The sequence below is a fragment of the Patiria miniata genome, unplaced genomic scaffold (genome assembly GCF_015706575.1).
Source record: "Patiria miniata isolate m_02_andy unplaced genomic scaffold, ASM1570657v1 HiC_scaffold_7, whole genome shotgun sequence".
Lineage (NCBI taxonomy): Eukaryota > Metazoa > Echinodermata > Asteroidea > Valvatida > Asterinidae > Patiria > Patiria miniata.
The window spans coordinates 7,722,280-7,742,671 of NW_024037074.1; the positions used below are offsets into that span (position 1 = coordinate 7,722,280).

Below are 20,392 nucleotides of genomic sequence, written 5' to 3' on the forward strand. Positions count from 1 at the left end.
TCATGATACATGCATAATACCATCACTAGGATTTCCAGACCATTAAAACATTGTCACCGAACAAATCAGCAAAGTATACCTACTGAAAAATAATCTGAAGAAGTTTTTGGATGTTAAAAGTTTGAATAATGTAATTTATGGTTTGACATTGTCTAGCAGAGGAGATTGAAAATAAATCCCCAAAAATTATTGAGAATTGTATTACATTGAGTTATTTCTAAAAGTTTAAGGCCGCCTGACGTGTCGATCTTAACAATTAAGGTCTTTAAAGGCAAAATGACAGAGATACAAGAAACAACATGTAGGGACTTATAGTAGATCTTATAGCGCCGAAGGCGCAAGATGGGGAACTCCATAGAACTTGCGAAATCGCCATGGACGCCATTCGAGCAAGCAAACCATTGCGTAAGCCATTGTTTTCACAATGGTTTGCTTACTGGAATGGCGTCCATGACGATTTCGCAATTTCTATGGAGTTCCCCATCTTGCGCCTTCGGCGCTTCAAGATCTTTGCTTGCAAGCATGCAGGGTTGGGAGAAGAAACACAAAAGAGGTATTTAAGTCGTAATTATGACTTAATACTAAGTCATAATTATGAGATATAAGTCATAGTTATGACTTAATAATAAGTCATTATTTTGAGATATAATTCGTAATTATGACTTAATACTAAGTCATTACTATGAGATATAAGTCATAATTATGACTTAATACTAAGTCATAATTATGAGATATGTCATAATTATGACTTAATAATAAGTAATAATTATGAGATATAAATCGTAATTTGACTTAATACTAAGTCATAATTGTGAGATATATGTCATAATTGTGACTTAATACTAAGTCATAATTGTGAGATATAAGTCATAATTATGACTTAGTTCTTTTTTTCTTTTCTTTTTGTATTAGGCCTATGTCCCTTTAACGCTTCCGTACTATTTACTTGCCTCTCATCTATTGGTAATTTCTACAGCATCAAACAGCCGTCGTATAACCTCGGTCACGCGGTCACGGCCATTGATCTCCATATATAATGGAGATCAAGGGTCACAGTCCAACGCATATTAATTTTGCCTTTGTCATCACGTCATCACGACCTATACGCGTAACCGAACGACGTGAGGGGGAACTACTATGTAAGTGTTAAAACATTATTTTGGTTAAGACCTGTTATACCGAATCATATTTCATCGGAGCTTGGAGTTGAACTCGTGGGACTAGTGTAACCCTCGGGCTAAATTCCCCGTTCAATTCCAACAACTGAAATTGTTTTGAATTGTGAGCTTGCATACTAGCTTTTAGCATTTCGAAAGTTCAGATTACTAGACCTTCATGCACTTGCTTCCCGGCTAACTTGAATTTCCTTCAAGTGTACGTAATTATAATGTACATGTAATGTACGCTATAGTTGGTCGATGCATAAAAACATTGTTTAACATATGGCTTTTAAGTTTTACAGTGCAGTATTTGCCTATAGGATCAGGTCATGCATCTTATAAAGTTAATTACAGCATGCATGCATGGGTTTTCATTGTGTACGCACCTTTCCTGCAATCACATTGGAAATTTTCCCATAATGGTCGACAACCTGTGCAGTGCCCGAGGTGTCTCACTCAGCGGCCATTTTATGAAAAGAAGGTCACATAGATTACAATAATAATATTAATACAAAAAACCCCGATGCGTTTAATTGCGCACCCAATGCGCTGCACAAGAACAAGACACCAAGATAACATAACACAGACTTTCGTGTCAACAAGTGTGTTTTAAGGGCTGATTTGAATGTTTCAAATTATGGAGGATTTCTGTTGATTAAATAGCTTGGTGATCAACCACCATCGTTTCTTCCGTCGGATGCAAACAATTTATTTCTATTACGACGTGTCAGAAAAACATGTCCTACTTTTGATCCTAAGTGTGGCGGTTGTAGTTAACAACACTGTCTCAAGTTCAACACTGTATATTCCTGGCTTATTTATTACCAAGTATGACTGTGGCGATTGCAGAGTTGGGATAAGATGTCAGACACGGTCACACGGATGATATACAGCTTGGTGATTCGGCTTCAGTTCTCAGCCATGGCAGTCGCAGTTCGAGAGCCAGCTCAAGACACTCGAACACAGAGCTGCTTCGTATAACAGAGGAGCAGAAGAGAGCAGAGCTTACTGCTCGGTCTGCAGCTATCAATGAAGCACATGAGTTGGAGATATCAAAACGAACATTAGAAATGGAAAATCAACGACTCATGCAGCAGATAGAGATGTCACGACTGGAACTTCAAAGACGAGCGAATCAGCTGAGACTCCAGACAGAGATCAATGTGAGCAGCGCAAGACTTGAAGTTTTGGACAAGTTTGATGGTGAGTCCCCTCAGCAGCATAAGCCAGAGTTGAATGATGTAAATGACCTCCCCCCAATAATTGATGGGCCATTTACCGAGGCAGAAGCTGAGAACGCACCAAACGATAGTCCACAACATCGTGCTCGCAAACTAGAACATGGGACTTTGAATACCTTTCGAGACACACAGAATGATGGTGACAATTTCCCTAAAACCCCACCCCCTATGTCTACTCCACCTACTGGAATGTCGGATTCATCTGACGCAGTTCTCCCACCACAGACCAGTGATGTACCCCGCAACGATGTGGCAAGTGCCATCACAGCACTGGCAGATGTGCTCACACACCGGGAGGAGAAATTGCCTAAGAAAGAACCAGAAATCTTCAAAGGCAGTGTATTCGACTTCCCCGTGTGGATGAATTCCTTTTCCGTCCTGGTAGAGCAGCGCTACACATCACCAATCGACCGCCTATACTATTTAGGCAGATACACGTCTGGTGAGGCCCGAGAGTGTATCAAAGGACTTCTCGCCTTGAACAGTGAGAACGCATACCAGAAAGCGAAGAAACTCCTGACTGAGCGGTACGGTAACAAGATGCTAGCTGCAAGCACCTATCGTGAGAAAATAAGCAAATGGCCGACCGTGAAGCAAGACGATGGAAAAGGACTGCGTAATCTCTCAGAATTCCTTTTCCAGTGCGAAACAGCCATGTCAACTCTGAGCCAGTTAAAGGTTCTTGGCGACCCAGCCCAGCACAAGAAAATTATAGAGAAGCTACCGAGGCAGGTGCAGGGTCGTTGGCTTCGTTTCGTCGACCAGTGCATGTATGGCCAGAAGGATGCAGAGGAAGGTGACTACCCGCCCTTTGCCGAGCTGTGCAAATTCATCGCAAAGGAGGCTCGCATTGCCTGTAGCCCCTTTCACCAAAAACCGATGGACGAGAAGAGGGAATTGACAAAATTTGTCAAACCTACGAAGTCGGGAACAGCCACGACATTTGCCTCAAAGGCAGATGAGCTCACAACGAAGAAGAAGACTAGCCCCCTAAAGGGCAACACCCTCCCTTCACCCAATGCAAACAAGGCATCAACATGTCCCCTCTGCAAGAGCCAACATCAACTCGATTCCTGTAGCAGTTTTGCAGCCATGAGCCTTAATGAAAGGCATGACCTCATCAAGAAGAGCGGCCTTTGCTTTGGATGTCTCAATGGGGTCACAGAAGTCGCGAGTGTCGCCACAAGAAGCAGTGTGCAGTCTGTGGGCGCTCCCACCCTACTTTGCTGCACGACTTCTCCAAGTCCACTCCAGATGTGCAGACCAAAGATGACACCGATGACAAAGAAGTGGTTGTTGTTCAATCTACCACACATCGAGTGCAGACACTTGACGTCGGAGAAAATTGCTCACACACTCTCATCGTTCCCGTCGTCGTTCATCACATCAAAGAACCCTCTGCGAAGGTGATAGTATACGCCCTATTAGATGAACATTCCGATTCTTGCTTCGTCTCAGATTGGACACTAGAAAGGCTCGGAATCGATGGAGAGGCAGTCCAGCTGAGTCTGTCTACCATATTAGCGAAGGGCACTATATCATCCAGAAAGGTGCATGGCCTAACTGTCAAGGGATTGTCCGAGGACACCGAGATACAATTACCAGGCGCCTACTCCAGAGAATCTATCAATGCAAACCGTGAGCAGATTCCGAAGTTGGACACCGTAAAGGAGTGGCCTCACTTGAAACGAGTCGCCAACCTGCTACCTCCCTACCTGAGTGAAACCGAGATCGGACTTTTGATTGGCTGCAATGCAACTCGCGCAATCAAGCCGAGAGAGATGTCGTCCATGAAGAGGAAGATGCCCCATATGCAGTCAGAACAGCCCTTGGATGGGGAGTGATAGGAATGATGCGTCATGACAACGGTGGCAACAATGTATGCAGAATTTCGAATGCATCAAAGGAGCAACAAGGCCACTTCGCCTTTCGCACCCAGGTGAAAGAAGTCAGCCCCCTCCAAGTCACAAAAATGTTCGAGATGGACTTCATCGGGAAAGACACCGAAGAAATGGTTTCCCACGATGACCGAAAGTTCATGCAGAAGATGAAGGATGGTATCCACAGACGTGATGATGGCCACTTTGAGATGCCCCTCCCACTCAAAACAGATGTCCAGCTCCCCAACAACAAGCCAGTAGCTCTGAAGCGGCTCAACAAGCAAAAAATGAAGATGTTGAGCAACCAAAAATATCGAGATGATTACAAGACCTTCATGGAAAACATCATCGAAAAGGGCTACGCAGAGAAGGTTCCGGACGAGGAACTTGACCATCCCAAGAAACCAAACAAGATCAGAGTCGTCTTCGACTGCAGTGCTGAATACGAGGGTGAAGTGTTGAATCGACACCTACTGCAGGGACCCGATATGACCAACAATCTTGTTGGCCAGGGGTTCTTTGCCGATTTCGGAAGGACCACGTCGCCTTCACCTGTGACATCGAAAGCATGTTCCATCAAGTTGGCGTCAACGTGGAAGATCGCAACTACCTGAGATTCTTGTGGTGGCCACACTCTAAAAAAGAAGTGTAAATTTATGTTGTGTAAATCTGTTGTGTAAAAATATTGTGTCATTTCTGCCCAATATTGAGCAAAATGAAAATTTCGCTTGTACCTCCTACTTGTGTCAAATGTGTTACACATGAAAAGGGTAAAATAGTACCCAACGTTAACTACAAGTCCCAGCAGCACAGGCAAAAAGTTAAAATCACCGTATTATTACCCAAGTGATGGGTTAAGGAAACTGGATTTACCCAACCACTGTCTAACAATTCTTTCATTGTACACGTCCAAGAGTATAATTTACCAAGACATTAGTTAAATGTTACCACGGTGCGGGGTAAACTGACGCACGTGACAACGTTTACCCAATATTGTGCACGCGTCATCACTCATGTACAAGATGGCCGCCGCTTGTGAGACCTTCAACAATTTGGGGATTTTGATGACGTGATTTCTTTGTTCCCGGTAAGTCAGTGAAATGAATTTCAGTGTTGTTTCCTCCAAATGGGATGCTGATGCATGATGATTAATATCGGGGAGATTGGGGAAGTGACATGCTTATTATTTAGACATTTGTTTGCAACTTGGACGTCACGGCTCTGCCAACCACGATTCCATGCACATGATGCATGCGTTTCATGTACCGTATAGTGAGTGTTCTCAGATCTAGAAACACGGAGTAAAGTGACCGACGTTTGGGGAATTGTTTTTGAATGAGTTGAGTTGAGTTGAATGAATGGGTAAGAAACTGACACAACACTTGGGTAAAAGGAGGGTTGGGTAAAGTTTACCCAATAATTGAGTAAAAAGGGAACATGGTCGTCACATGGGTAAACTTTCTTACCCAACTTTGTTGTGCAAACACGTAACACAATTATGGGTAAAAGTTACACAGAAATGGGTACTTTTCTACACTTTAGCTGTTGTGTAAAAAAAAGTACACAAGTTGACGACCATGTTCCCTTTTTACTCTCGAAAAGGTAGTAATTTTACCCAATATTGAGCAACTATTTTTTAGAGTGCAGGAGGTGACATGAACCAGTCCCCAAATGAATATCGAATGACGGTTCACTTGTTCGGCGCTACCTCTTCCCCATCTTGTGCAAATTTTGCACTGAAGTGTGCTGCTGATGCATACGAAGATAGTTGTGGGACGGCGGCAGCCGACTTCATACGGAAGGACTTCTACGTCGATGATGGACTAAAGTCAGTCCCAACTTCCGATGAAGCCCTGAAGTTGATAGAAGACAGCAGACGGCTGTGTCAGAAGAGTGGATTTCACCTTTATAAGTTCATCTCCAATGACAAGGTGGTTGTGAATTCCATACCTCTCAGTGAACGAGCCAAGGATGTTCAGAACGTTGACGTGTTCTCAGAAGGCCTTCCCATCGAGCGTACTCTAGGTGTACAGTGGTGTGTTGAATCCGATGCTTTCCAGTTCAGAGTCCACTTCAACGACAAACCACCCACTCGTCGCGGCATCATGTCGAGCGTCAGCTCCATATTTGATCCACTTGGTCTGGTAGCACCAGTCTTGCTTGTTGGAAAACGCATTCTCCAAACCTTGTGTCGTGATGGGTATGCATGGGACGACCCAATCTCAGAGGAAATCAGATCAGAGTGGGAGAAATGGAGGAACGACATCCTGCATTTGGCATCACTGAATATCCCACGATGCTACAAGCCTGAGAAGTTTGATGTCATCAAGTCAGCAGAACTGCATCACTTCTCCGATGCCAGTACCGAAGGCAGTGGTCAGTGTAGCTACTTGCGACTGATAGACGACAAAGGAAGTGTATGTACAACTCTGGTCATGGGAAAGTCCAGAGTAACTCCTTCGAAGCCAGTTACCATCCCTCGACTGGAACTTACAGCAGCCGTCATCTCGGTGAAAGTCAGTACTTTCCTCATGAAGGAACTAGAGTATAGCGATGTGACTCAGTTCTACTACACTGATAGCAGAGTCGTACTCGGGTATATTGCCAATGACAGCAAGAGGTTCCACATATTCGTCGCCAACCGCGTGCAGAAGATCAGAGATCACACCACACCTGAAGATTGGCGACATGTTGACACTAAAACTAACCCAGCAGATGCAGCTTCCCGAGGTCTTTCTGCCGAGTCGCTCATCAAGAGCAAACTCTGGTGGAGTGGTCCAGGTTTCCTGCAAGAAAGAGAAACCCCTCCACCTGACACTGAGTACGTGGAGCCAAGTTCAAACGACCCAGATTTGAAGAAGGCATCTGCATTCAATGTCCACACTGAGGCCTCCAACTACCCGAGCATGCTTGAAAGATTCCAGTCCTACTCAAACTGGTTTCGCCTGAAACGTGCAGTAGCATTGTGCCAACGCTACATGAAGAAGCTTAGAGATCACTGCTTCAAAACAGCTACTACTGCACCTGATGCCAACACCCCCCTCACTGTAGACGAACTCCAGCATGCAGAACGACTGATACTGAGGCTAACTCAAGAGGAAGCATTTCCAAAGGAAATTCGAGCCCTCAGCAAACCCGATGGTCTTCCTAATGGCGAGCAGCAAGGCCCAGGAAACCCCCTGAACAAGAGCAGTCCTCTGTATATGCTTGACCCAGTCATAGATGAAACGAAGCTGTTGAGAGTCGGTGGACGCATCAAGCAAGCCAAAGCACCTAAAGAGATCAAGCATCCCATCTTGCTTCCACGTCATGGCCACGTGACTGACCTGGTGATTGAACACTACCATGTTCAGAGTTGTCACTCAGGCCGTGGCATGACACTGAATAGCATTCGCCAAGCTGGCTTTTGGATTCTGGGGGCAAGATCAGCTGTTACCAGCCATATTTGGAAGTGCGTGACCTGCCGCAAACTCAGACGTGCTCCCTGTGGGCAGAAGATGGCAGAACTACCCAAGGACAGATTGGATCCATCCGCACCCTTCACCTATAGCGCTGTAGACTACTTTTGGTCCCTTCATGATTAAAGAAGGACGAAAGGAGCTAAAAAGATGGGGGGTCATCTTCACCTGTATGGCATCCCGCGCAGTCCATATTGAGACAGCTAATTCGCTGAACACCGACTCATTCTTGAATGCCTACCGCAGATTCACATGTAGAAGGGGTCCAGTGAGACAACTCCGCTCCGATAGAGGCACGAACTTCATCGGTGGAAAGAATGAACTGGACGCTGCCCTAGCCGAGATGGATCAACCGAAGATATCTCAAGAGCTGCTAAAGGACAGTTGTGATTGGGTGACATTCAATATGAACGTTCCCACAGCCAGTCACATGGGAGGCACATGGGAAAGGCTCATCCGTTCAATCAGACAGGCGCTCTCAACATTGCTGCAGAAACATGGGCAACAACTGGATGATGAGCTCTTGAGGACCCTCATGACCGAGGCTGAAGCAATTGTGAACAGCCGACCTCTCACCTACGTTGACATGGTGGCCCCAGATTCAGAAGAGCCCCTCACGCCAAGCCAACTGCTAACGCTGAAAAGCAAGGTACTTCTCCCTCCGCCAGGAGTCTTCATCCAACAAGATCTTTATTGCCGACGCCGATGGCGCAGAGTCCAGTACCTGGCCAACCAGTTCTGGTCACGTTGGAAGACTGAGTACTTGTCGACCCTACAAGAGCGGAAGAAGTGGCAGAAGGCTCAGCAGAATCTGGAGATAGGCAACATCGTCATGATGGTCGACGACTCCACTCCCCGATGCCAGTGGCAACTCGCTCGTGTGGTTGAGACGTACCCAAGCTCAGACGGTCACATCAGGAAGGCCAAGCTCCAAACTGGTCGATCTGTCTTCGAGAGGCCTATCCATAAGGTTGTACTACTGTTGGACCAGGGACGCCCCGACGAGGAGCCAAATGCCTGAACTTGAGCCGATACATGAACTGTACTTAAAGGAGCCACGTAGTGTTCACATTCTCAGTAGTATAGTAGTTACCATTTCCAGTTTTGCGCCTTTAGTCAAGTTTAATGTTAAAATTGTTAATGTTGTTAAGTAATTTGAAAGTCAAATTAGGGGAGCCATGTAACTGCTGGTGAGTTATTCCAAGCTTACCACATGGTGGCGCTCTTCACAACTCATGAGGGCGCTCTTCATTGCTACCACAGATTCATGGTCCTTATTGATGACACATGTCTGTGTCCTAAATTTTTGACTCGTATTTTGACTCTTTATAATTCGATCATCCTTCCACCCCAGGACCCGAGGACAGAGGTAAACAAAGTTTGATTATTAGAGAACTTTATATTATTGCAGTTTCTGTGCTACATAAGTGTGATTTGGGTAAATTTAGGGCTAGATTTTCGTTACATTATTTGCATCAGATGATTTTTGTTAAGTGCACTTTCACCGTTAAGATGACCTTTGACCTTACATTTTCGAGGGTTTATTGCTACTATTTTTGATGCACATTTTAGATTAGTGATTTTCCTTTATTTTAAGATACCTTGTATTCTAATTAGAGTTAGTTTTGTTTTTGCTTTGTTGCAGTTTTTACGTGAACTCTGCAATCGCCACAGTCATACTTGGTAATAAATAAGCCAGGAATATACAGTGTTGAACTTGAAACAGTGTTGTTAACTACAACCGCCACACTAAGTAACTTTGTTGTTTATTAAACCAATTAAACCAAAATGTCATAATGTAAAATGTAAACAAGGCACGACAAATTGTTACGGAGCGACATTCATCAGTTTTGTGCATGTGGATGATATCTAGGCCTATAAACGCCATACGAAAAACAAAATGCCCACTTTCGAAATATTAAATCTGCTACTTTCGACTTGGCGTCCCCCAACATCGGTCGCTGGAGACGGTGGCAGAAGGTACGTGCTGCGGCCGAAAGCTTCTGTAGGAATGCAGGATCACCCCAGATGTCATTGCACACCTCGATCGTTTGGTGCAGTACACGATCAAGGAGATGTGCAATGACATCAGAGGTGATCCTCCATTGCATTCCTTCAGAAATTTTCGACCGCAGCACGTACGCACCATCCGGCACCAGCTATTTATCAGCATTCTGCAAGAGAGTATATATTTTGCGTATGGCGTTTAAATCTCATCCTCTTGAACAACGCTGATTGAACTCACTCTGTAAAGTACATCATGCCTTAATTTACATGATCTAAAATTTTGATTGAATTCCATTGGTAAACAGTTATTTAGGATCAAGTTGTTTACCATTTAGTACAACACGGTTGACGTCGTGATTTAAAATTAAAAATTTACCCACGCCGCGCTTCAAGAGATGTGACCACGATCTGAAATCTCAGTGAGATTTTTCTTCAGACAAAACTTTTAACTACAAAAGCGTGTTCAACTAGCCATTTTTTTTTTCTCGAATTTTTCTGAAGGAAGTTTCTTTTAGGTGTTGGCTTTAAGGTGTCACTATTATAATGCAAGTACATGTACTGTCCATGCATTGTACAGACCTAGCACAGTTCCCGAGTCAGACTGACTCTTCTCTATAAATCATTTTGGCCCAGAACATATTGTCTTAAATTTCTGATCCCAACTCCCCAGGGTGTGCGTAAAATCATATTAAAATTGGAGGATTCAGGACTGTTGGGGATAGTATCAGGTCATGAACATTTTAGTATTCACTGTCCAATTCGGCGTTTGTTCCTTCTTTTTTTACAGTGAGTTGCTGAAAATGGCTGATTCTAAACCCAAACGACTCGCTCTTTGGTCCACTACGCGTTGCTTGTCTACTGCCATGGTGATGAGCTTTGGTAACTATGGCAACGTGGAAGTCTTCAATGAGCTGTACGCAGGAGCAGCCACTTTCGGCCCGGAAAGCACCATTCATTTGCCCGTGCCGTTCCCTGTGGATGACGAGATGACGTATGATGACGTCAAGACGCTCCTAGAGGCTGATTATCCAACCACAGATCTGGTTTTCGTCAAAGACCACGCTGCTGCCGTAACGGGGCGGTACGACAAACTGCCGACCGGTTACACGCACGCGTTCATCATCCGCAACCCAGAAAAGACCGTCAGTTCTAACATGCGACTGAGTGAGCGCACGGGGATAACGACGGATCAGTTCGTGCAGATCAGTACGACGGGCGTTCAGGGCTCTGGATTCGGAGACCTGGTCAAGTTGGCAGAGCATCTGGAATCTTGGCTGGGTAAACCTCCCGTGATCTTAGATGCAGATGACCTCCAGCGTGACCCTGAGAAGATGCTGCGTGCATTCTGCAAGGCCCTGGACCTCCCGTTCCGAGAATCTCTCCTCAAGTGGGAGCCCATCACGGAGATTCCTTGGAACAACTCCAAGGCCATGCTCACCCTCCACAGGGCTAACGGGGCCTACGAAAACGCCCTCAATAGTTCGGGGTGGATCGTCACCGACCCCAAGCCCGTCGATCTTAGTGGTCTGCCGCAGGTACTTCGTGAATTAGTCGACGAGGCGCGGCCATTCTACGAAACCCTTCATGGAAAGCGTTTGAAGCAAGAAAACTAGTTGACTTGGATCTCGTTTGCACTGCAAAATGACAGTCTTATGACAATTACAGCAAGTCCTGCGCAGTATAGTAGTACAGTACACAGTGCCGCGTTAAGAATTTTAGATGTACAGGTAGTATATTCTTGTAACTGTCAATGTTTCCACTCTTAAAAAATATTTTGTAACTACATGTATTAGCTAATTACTGAATGGAGGAATATTTGTTGATAATTGGATCACCCTCCGATGTTTTTCTTCAAATATGGCGACAGTTTCCTTTCAGATGTTGACCCAAGGGCAACTCCATAGAACTTGCGAAATCGCCATGGACGCCATTCGAGCAAGCAAACCATTGCGCAAGCCATTGTTTTCACAATGGTTTGCTTACTGGAATGGCGTCCATGACGATTTCGCAATTTCTATGGAGTTCCCCATCTTGCGCCTTCGGCGCTTCAAGATCTTTGCTTGCAAGCATGCAGGGTTGGGAGAAGAAACACAAAAGAGGTATTTAAGTCGTAATTTTGACTTAATACTAAGTCATAATTATGAGATATAAGTCATAGTTATGACTTAATAATAAGTCATTATTTTGAGATATAATTCGTAATTATGACTTAATATTAAGTCATAACTATGAGATATAAGTCATAATTATGACCTAATAATAAGTAATAATTATGAGATATAAATCGTATTTTGACTTAATACTAAGTCATAATTGTGAGATATAAGTCATAATAATGACTTAGTTCTTTTTTTTTTGGAGTTTGTATTAGGCCTATGTCCCTTTAACGCTTCCGTACTATTTACTTGCCTCTCAACTATTGCTAGTTTCTACAGCATCAAACAGCCGTCGTATAACCTCGGTCACGCGGTCACGGCCATTGATCTCCATATATAATGGAGATCAAGGGTCACAGTCCAACGCATATTAATTTTGCCTTTGTCATCACGTCATCACGACCTCTACGCGTAACCGAACGACGTGAGGGGGAACGACGGTAAGTGTAAAAACATTATTTTGGTTAAGACCTGTTATACCGAATCAAATTTCATCGGAGCTTGGAGTTGAACTCGTGGGGCTAGTGTGGGAATTCCATAGTGTGTAGGCTTATTATTAGATGAACCCTCGGGCTAAATTCCCCGTTCAATTCCAAAAATGGAAGTTGTTTTGAATTGTCAGCTTGCATACTTTTAGCATTTCGATAATTACTAGACCTTCATGCACTTGCTTCCCGGCTAACTTGAATTTCCTTCAAGTGTACGTAATTATAATGTACATGTCATGTACGCCTAGTTGGTCGATGCATAAAAAATTGTGTAACATGGCTTTTAAGTTTTACAGTGCAGTATTTGCCTATAGGATCAGGTCATGCATCTTATAAAGTTACAGCATGCATGCATGGGTTTTCATTGTGTACGCGCATTTCCTGCAATCACATTGGAAATTTTCCCATAATGGTCGACAACCTGTGCAGTGCCCGAGGTGTCTCACTCAGCGGCCATTTCATGAAAAGAAGGTGACATAGATTACAATAATAATATTAATACAAAAACCCAAGATGCGTTTAATTGCGCACCCAATTCGCTGCACAAGAACAAGACTCCAAGATAACATAACAAAGACTTTCGTGTGAACAAGTGTGTTTTAAGGGCTGATTTGAATGTTCAAATTATGGAGAATTTATGTTGATAAAATAGCTTGGAGATCAACCACCATAAATTTATACGCTGGCTACGTATTTTTCGTTTCTTCCTTTGGATGCAAACAATTTATTTCTATTACGAGGTGTCACAAACTCCTACTTTTGATCCTTAATAAGTCTGTTATTAATACCGATTAAACTAATTAAACCAAAATTTCAGATCATGTAAAATGTAAACAAGGCACAAATTTTACGGAGCGAGTTTCATCAGTTTTGTGCATGAGGATGATATCTAAACGCCTTACGAAAAACCAAATGCCCACATTCAAAATCTGCCACTTTCGACTTTAATTGGCGTCCCCCAGCATCGGTCTCTGGAGATGGTGGTGGAAGTTGCGTGCTGTGGCCGAAAGCTTCTGAAGGAATGCAGGATCACCCCTGATGTCATTGCACACCTCCTTCGAGGAGATGTGCAATGACATCAGGTGCGATCCTCCATTGCATTCCTTCAGAATGTTTTTGACCGCAGCACGCGCCATCCATCACCAGCGCTGTCTCAGAATTCTGGAAGAGATATTTTTGCGTATGAGAAATAAATCTCACCGTCTCGCATAACGCTGATGGAACTCTCTATAAAGTATATCCAAGCCAACCCTCCGACGCAGAAACTCGCCCTTTTTGTTAATTACCTTAATAAAAAAAAATCAAACCGATTCTGGTGATCTTCCATCTAATCCTAGCCAGAGTCACACACTACGGATATATGCAGTCACCTTTAGTGTGTGACCCCGGGTCAGGCATATCTGAGCCTGACAACCTCAACCTCGACCCCAGAGTGTCAAGCAGTACGCACCCATCACTACCTGCTCTCTCACCCCGGGTATTGGATCATTTGCATGTGCAAGATTTTTGAACACGTATGCAAATGAGGAATAGTCTGGTGCCTGCATGTGCGTTACATTATCGTTCGTATGCGGTGTCCCGGGGTAAAAACAGAGTCAATTCGTCGCAGCGCGAGCACAGCGTGAGAGTTACGAAAACGCGATTTATTTAATCAAACTGTTACGATCTTATCGAGACAACATGCAGTATCATATTTCATATTAATATGAGCAAATTGGAAAAAGGAAAGGATTGTTTTTGAGAAGGCGTGGACGAATGATCGTGAAAACACGTACTGCACGTTGTGAATAAACAACACCAAGTACACGATAAAAATCCATTACTAGCCAATTGCGATATCGAATCAGGATACAGGAAGAAAGTTTACTATCCAGGGTTTACTATTGGAAACACGGTTGGAAATAAAGTAAGCACTGGGGACGAGGTTGTGACAACCTGGGCTGGCGACAAACCGCCCATATACACGTGCACAAAACAAGGTCACTTGCGGGTAGACAGTGCACGGCTTGACCACAGACTATGTATACGTCTGTTTCCTGTCAAGGACGGCCTTATTAATAGTCTACAGACATATCGAGATTGTGTAGATATCGATACGGTGTTGTGTAGCCTCAAACCAAGGCGCTAAATATCTGGGTCCCCGGAGGGACCCCTTACTGTAAGTGTGTTAGTAAATGGGCTTTCTGCGTCGGAGGGTTTTACATGATCTGAAATTTGGATTTAATTCCATTGGAAAACAACAGAGTTATTTAGGATCAAGTTGTTTACCATTTAGTACAACACGGTGGACGTCGTGATTTAAAATTAAACATTTACCATGCAGCGCCGCGCTGGGCTAGCAATGTTTTTTTATCGAATTTTTCTGAAGGAAGTTTCTTTTAGGTGTTGGCTTTAAGGTGTCACTATTATAATGCAAGTACATGTACTGTCCATGCATTGTATATAGCACAGAGACATTTTCCCGATTCAGACTGACTCTTCTCTATAGATCATTTTGGCCCAGAACATATTGTCTTAAATTTCTGATCCCAACTCCCCAGGGTGTGCGTAAAATCATATCAACATTGGAGGATTCAGGACTGTTAGGGATAGTATCAGGCCATGAACATTTTAGTATTCACTGTCCAATTCGGCGTTTGTTCCTTCTTTTATTACAGTGAGTTGCTGAAAATGGCGGATTCTAAACCCAAACGCCTCGCTCTGTGGACCACTGCGCGTTGCTTGTCTACTGCCATGGTGATGAGCTTTGGTAACTATGGCAACGTGGAAGTCTTCAATGAACTGTACACAGGAGCAGCCACTTTCGGCCCGGAAAGCACCATTCATTTGCCCGTGCCGTTCCCTGTGGATGACGAGATGACGTATGATGACGTCAAGACGCTCCTAGAGGCCGATTATCCAACCAGAGATCTGGTTTTCGTCAAAGACCTCGCCGCTGCCGTAACGGGGCGGTACGACAAACTGCCGACCGGTTACACGCACGCGTTCATCATCCGCAACCCAGAAAAATCCGTCAGCTCTAACATGCGACTGTTTGAGCGCACGGGGACAACGATTGATCAGTTCGTGCAACTCACTACAATGACCGTCCAGGGCTCCGGATTCGGAGACCTGGTCAAGTTGGCAGAGCATCTTGAGTCTTGGCTGGGTAAACCTCCCGTGATCTTAGATGCAGATGACCTCCAGCGTGACCCTGAGAAGATGCTGCGTGCATTCTGCAAGGCCCTGGACCTCCCGTTCCGAGAATCTCTCCTCAAGTGGGAGCCCATCACGGAGATACCTTGGAACAACTCCAAGGCCATGCTCACCCTCCACAGGGCTAACGGGGCTTACGAAAACGCCCTCAAGAGTTCGGGATGGATTGTCACCGACCCCAAGCCCGTTGATATGAGTGGTCTGCCGCAGGTACTTCGTGATGTAATCGACAAGTCGCGGCCATTCTACGAAATACTTCATGGAAAACGTTTGAAGCCAGAAAACTAGTTGATTTGGATCTTGTTTGCACTGCAAAATGACATACAGTACACACTGCAGTGGAATCTTTTATGTAGTATTCTTGTAACTGTCAATGTTTCAACTCTTAAAAATATTTAGGAACTATTAGCTAATAACCAATTGGAGGAATATTTGTTGAAAATTGGAACACCCTTCGATGTTTTTCTTCAAATATGGCGATAGTTTCCTTTCAGATATTGACCCAAGGGCATTTATTACGCCATTTTTTTTAAGCACAGCGTATTTGGTTATTAATTGTGGCACTTCAACCAAACCAACCGCGTGTACCAATTAAGGTATATCGATCGGACACTTGGGTGGGAGGATAGTAAAAAGTCAAGTAAAATAAAACGTCAGTCAATAATATTGATCCTGCCATCACGGACAAAGCATTTTGGTGACCAACCCTGAGATTACCAATCAAAGAATGAAGGTTGGCCCGTGATGAAACGCTTGGTGCTCAATGTCAAGTGTTTACATTATGCTTCACCGTATTCAGGAATAGCATTTTGGTGTGCGGTCGTTCAGTGGCGTTATTTTGCAGAAGACGACTTAGAAGAACGGTTCCAGTGTTTCTGCTCCTACAATTTCCCGCGCTAAGATGCGTCCCGCGGTAACTTTGCTCCTTGTTGTGGGCGTCGGGCATGTCTTTGTTTTCGCCTCTCTGTGCCCACCAGAATGGCAGCGCTTTGGTGACTCCTGCTACGTCATGTTGACGCAACGGATGAGCTGGCACAAGCGGACCGATCTTGCCAGGAAATGGACGCTAGTCTAGCTGTTCCCAACTCTGCACCTGAACAACAATTTCTGTGGGAGTTGTTCCTGCAAACTTTCGATAACAATCCAGAGGATTGCAATGACATCGCAGAGGAGGGCACATGGAAGCAGTGTCCGTTAAAAGGAGGAAACCACAGTCTGTACGAGAACTGGAAAGCTGGCCAACCGGATAACGTCGCGGGTGGAGATTGTGGGGTGCTCGGTCTCCGCTTGAACGGACAGTGGGACGATCAAGATTGCGAGCTACGTAGATACGTAGCATGCGAGTACCACATCCCTCGCAGTAACGGTCCAGCGACGTTCTGTTTGACGACTGAAGCAGACGGCAGCGTGTCTCCCAAATGTTTGGTGGGCCACATTTTGACGGAGCTCCCCATTAGGGGTGTCGTATCGTGCGGTATAGGCTTGCCGTTCCAGGCCCCGATGCCGCTCCTTCAATGTCCTTAAGCACAGCAGAGGCGATTGGGAATGTCAGCTTAACAGCGCAACCCGGCTTGAAGCAGGGGAAGAGAACATGGAGGAAATCAACAACTGCTACTTTTTCGATCTGTAGGATTTGGCGACAGATATTTAGGTCTGGCTAGTTTTTGTTTGACAGAACTCACAAGGCTACACTGCAAATTAGTTCTTCTAATAATACATAATACCATCACTAGGATTTCCAGATCGATAAGATATTGTCAACATTCAGAAATGTGAACAATTCAGCGAATAAGACCTACTTCAAAAAGGAACACTGAAGCAGTTTTAATATGTTAAGAATTTAAATAATGTAGTTTACGGTTTGACATTGTGAAATGTGGGAGAATTCAAATAAATTACTATAAATCATTAATAGCTTGATTGGAAAATCATGCATTGCACGTACGTAAGTCGCGTCAATATTGATAAAATAAAACAAAATGTGGTATTAAATGTAAAAACAAATCCACCACCAAAAAGACTATATGAATTTTAGTACTACCACTATGATGTGCGCCCAGAACACATCGCATACAAGGAGCCTAATATAAATCATATATAAAAGACATACGGCTACTCATTACGACAGGCTATCATATATTTTTTTCAACTTAAAATGATGAAACAAAGAAAGTAACAGCATTAAAGTATTGCCACATTAGATGGTGCCAACATCGAGATCTGGTCTGACCTATGTGTATACGGTATAGCACATTACTTCAAGCTAAAATGGCATGCCGGGGCCTATATTTATTTGCACTATCTTGTTCAGCGTTTTCAGAGTGCATTTACGTACCAAGGTGGCCGGATGAAAATCGGTAAATTCTGCCAGATGCATTTCAAAGTTCTGCTAAAGATCTAACAAAAATCTGCTAAATCACACAGAATTACACGAAACGCATTACAAGCACATATAGGCATAGATGTTATACAAGTTTCTTTAAAAAAGATAATCCTTTGAAAAACCAAAGAGAAATACAATAGAAAAAATTATAAAATGTCCTCTAAAAAATAAGTAGGTTGATTATATTACAGATATTTTTAATTGGCGCGTGTCTAGGTTAGCTTCCATGCCTATATTACTTTACTGTGTAGTCGTACACGTCAGGGAATCTCTACGCTAGGACTCAGGCCTGCCTATCCCCCGCTATTCAAGGGTTTATTTGAAGCGATTGAAGCATGTTCAAAACAAAATCTGCTATTTTGTTTGACAAGTAACACCGATTTTACAGAATTCTGCTCGAAATCTTCTAACACTTTCCTTATGCTAGGTTTTCTGCTCGATTCTTTTTTCCCAAACAGTATATCAAATCTAGCCGAAAATCGGCTAAAACGTCACCCTGCACCAATGTACACTTTTTTGTCTGCTCATTCGTCCAATCAAATTGGCTAGATTGACGAGAAGACGTCACCTACAGGCTTCTGACCAATGAGAGACAGGCCACGCGAGTCACGCGTGTACGTCACAGATACTTCCTCGAATGTCCTCCCATCTTGAAACAAAAATTGAGCATTTCCCCCGAAATTGATGCTACTTCATCTGGAAATGAAGACTCTTCCTTCATATTTGTTTCTTTTTCTTTCATTGACAATTTCCATTCACGACAAAATTTTGACAAATATGTTTAAATATGTCTAAGTAGAGAAATTGGTATGTGGAGAAATACACGCTGAGTACTTCGACTCAAGGCAGCGCTACGGCCCGGTACGCAGCAACAGCCAGCTGTATAAAAATGACACATGTTTTACCTCCATATCATTACGCCAAAAATTACAGAGAACAGGGTCAACGGACACTGGGAGGCGGCTCGCAATGTTTTCCCGCTATTTTTGGTCAGTCAACCCCCCCCCCCCCAAAAAAAAATCCCTAAATTTCACAAACAAAACTTGAGACTTTAATTAACCACGGATCTATACACACAAGGATTGACGACTAATAAGCCAAACTCCCGGTTGTAGACAGAGATAACGGCCCGTACAGGTGGCAATTACCTTGAATACTTGTCAACAAAGACCCAGACAGCTTAACCGCTTCACCGTACCACTACACTGCGCGCGGTGCCTATCAAATATGCAGGACTCTGATCTGGTGTCGAAGGCTGTCAAGCCAGCCCATTTATATTTTTGAATATTTATGATCCTACGTTTTTGGCCTTCATTATTGAATTCTGATAAGTGATAACTACATGACCATGTTAACGCCGAGCACAATATCATTAGCTTTAAAATGAACGATGAAAATGTCGCATTTGTTTTGTCGGTTCGGGACCACATCTCTCTAAAAAAATGTAATGCAAGCCTAATCAAAACCGAGATTTGGGTAAACAGTCTTCTCGGGAAAAAGGTGGCATATTCGACCTTTATTTCCCGGCTAAATGACGGCAACAACTGCACAATGCCATGTGTTATATCCTGAAGTATTTATTTTCAAACAATTTTGGAACAAGTATATATCTTACATAAGGAGTGGTTTTGCTTAAAGTTTTATATTTCCGGTTTAGATGTCGTGCCAAAAACCTGACACAACGGAACACCTGGAAAATTCGCGATCAACATGCCAACGGGTATACTATGCCTGTTAGGCCAAAAAAAAAATTAAAAAAAATACCTCTGTCTCTGGTCAGCGCGCGCGTCGATTTAAATCATGCGCGTCAACCTTTTTTCCCCTTCAAATTAACACGGAAGCCACAATAGCGCCCTCTATCGCTGCACCTCCTCAAATTTTTGTACTAAGGAGCACCAAGGAATGGGGAAGTTGCACCAAGGCAAATGATAAAGGGCACCAAGGCAAATTATGGAGAACACCAATGTATAATGACACACAATAGTACCCACCTTGTCTGTACAATTCAAGCTTGAAAAAAAAAAAAACCGAGTCGCCGCATCAATTCCTGAACTTCGGTCTGACCAGAGACCGATTTTTTTTTTGTGGCCCTATCGCGCGTCTAACCAATTAAGGCAAGTCTGTTCAGTGCATTTAGTTCTAGAGCTCAGAACAGTCGTTCGTCCTTGTGTGTAGGATCCGTGGGCAAATCTATCCGAAAATCGGCTAAAACGTCACCCTGTACGGTATGCACAGCATTTTTCGTCTGCTCAGTTTTGTTTTACCAGACCGTCTTTCGTCCAATCAAATTGGCTAGATTTACGAGCAGACATCACCTACATGCTTCTGACCAATGAGAGCCACGCGTGCTACGTCACGGATACTTCCTCGAATGTCAGGCGCGGATCTGGGAGGGGGGGGGGGAGGGGGTTGAACCCCCCCCCG

General features: G+C 43.9%; 4 protein-coding genes across 5 annotated transcripts; all 4 read left to right on the forward strand.

The window, feature by feature from the left end:
* The first annotated feature begins 982 nt into the window (after positions 1-982).
* LOC119746027 (branched-chain-amino-acid aminotransferase-like protein 2) lies at positions 983-16,729 on the forward strand. 2 transcript variants are annotated; one of them, XM_038222784.1, is made up of 2 exons: positions 983-1,139; positions 15,048-16,729. In XM_038222784.1, the coding sequence occupies exon 2, from the start codon at positions 15,061-15,063 to the stop codon at positions 15,871-15,873; it is 813 nt and encodes a 270-aa protein (XP_038078712.1). In that variant the 5' UTR covers positions 983-1,139; positions 15,048-15,060; the 3' UTR covers positions 15,874-16,729. The 2 variants fall into 2 exon arrangements, with proteins under 2 accessions (XP_038078712.1, XP_038078711.1); XM_038222783.1 differs by lacking the exon at positions 983-1,139 and adding an exon at positions 12,095-12,342.
* Positions 5,937-7,865, forward strand: LOC119744321. Its single transcript, XM_038220191.1, has one exon. The coding sequence runs from the start codon at positions 5,937-5,939 to the stop codon at positions 7,863-7,865; it is 1,929 nt and encodes a 642-aa protein (XP_038076119.1).
* On the forward strand, positions 7,912-8,760 carry LOC119744322. Its single transcript, XM_038220192.1, has one exon. The coding sequence runs from the start codon at positions 7,912-7,914 to the stop codon at positions 8,758-8,760; it is 849 nt and encodes a 282-aa protein (XP_038076120.1).
* Positions 9,073-11,852, forward strand: LOC119746028 (branched-chain-amino-acid aminotransferase-like protein 2). The gene is made up of 3 exons (XM_038222785.1): positions 9,073-9,108; positions 9,385-9,422; positions 10,534-11,852. Exon 3 carries the CDS (start codon positions 10,547-10,549, stop codon positions 11,357-11,359), a length of 813 nt encoding a protein of 270 aa, XP_038078713.1. The 5' UTR covers positions 9,073-9,108; positions 9,385-9,422; positions 10,534-10,546; the 3' UTR covers positions 11,360-11,852.
* Positions 16,730-20,392: the final 3,663 nt, after the last annotated feature.

Bases quoted from the DNA above. Each gene is read 5' to 3' on its own strand.
- LOC119744321 (XM_038220191.1), top strand. From the start codon at position 5,937: ATGAACCAGTCCCCAAATGAATATCGAATGACGGTTCACTTGTTCGGC.
- LOC119744322 (XM_038220192.1), top strand. From the start codon at position 7,912: ATGGCATCCCGCGCAGTCCATATTGAGACAGCTAATTCGCTGAACACC.
- LOC119746028 (XM_038222785.1), top strand. From the start codon at position 10,547: ATGGCTGATTCTAAACCCAAACGACTCGCTCTTTGGTCCACTACGCGT.
- LOC119746027 (XM_038222783.1), top strand. From the start codon at position 12,242: ATGGAGATCAAGGGTCACAGTCCAACGCATATTAATTTTGCCTTTGTC. The intron at 12,343-15,047 runs GTAAGTGTAAAA...CTTTTATTACAG, and splicing joins CGACGTGAGGGGGAACGACG to TGAGTTGCTGAAAATGGCGG.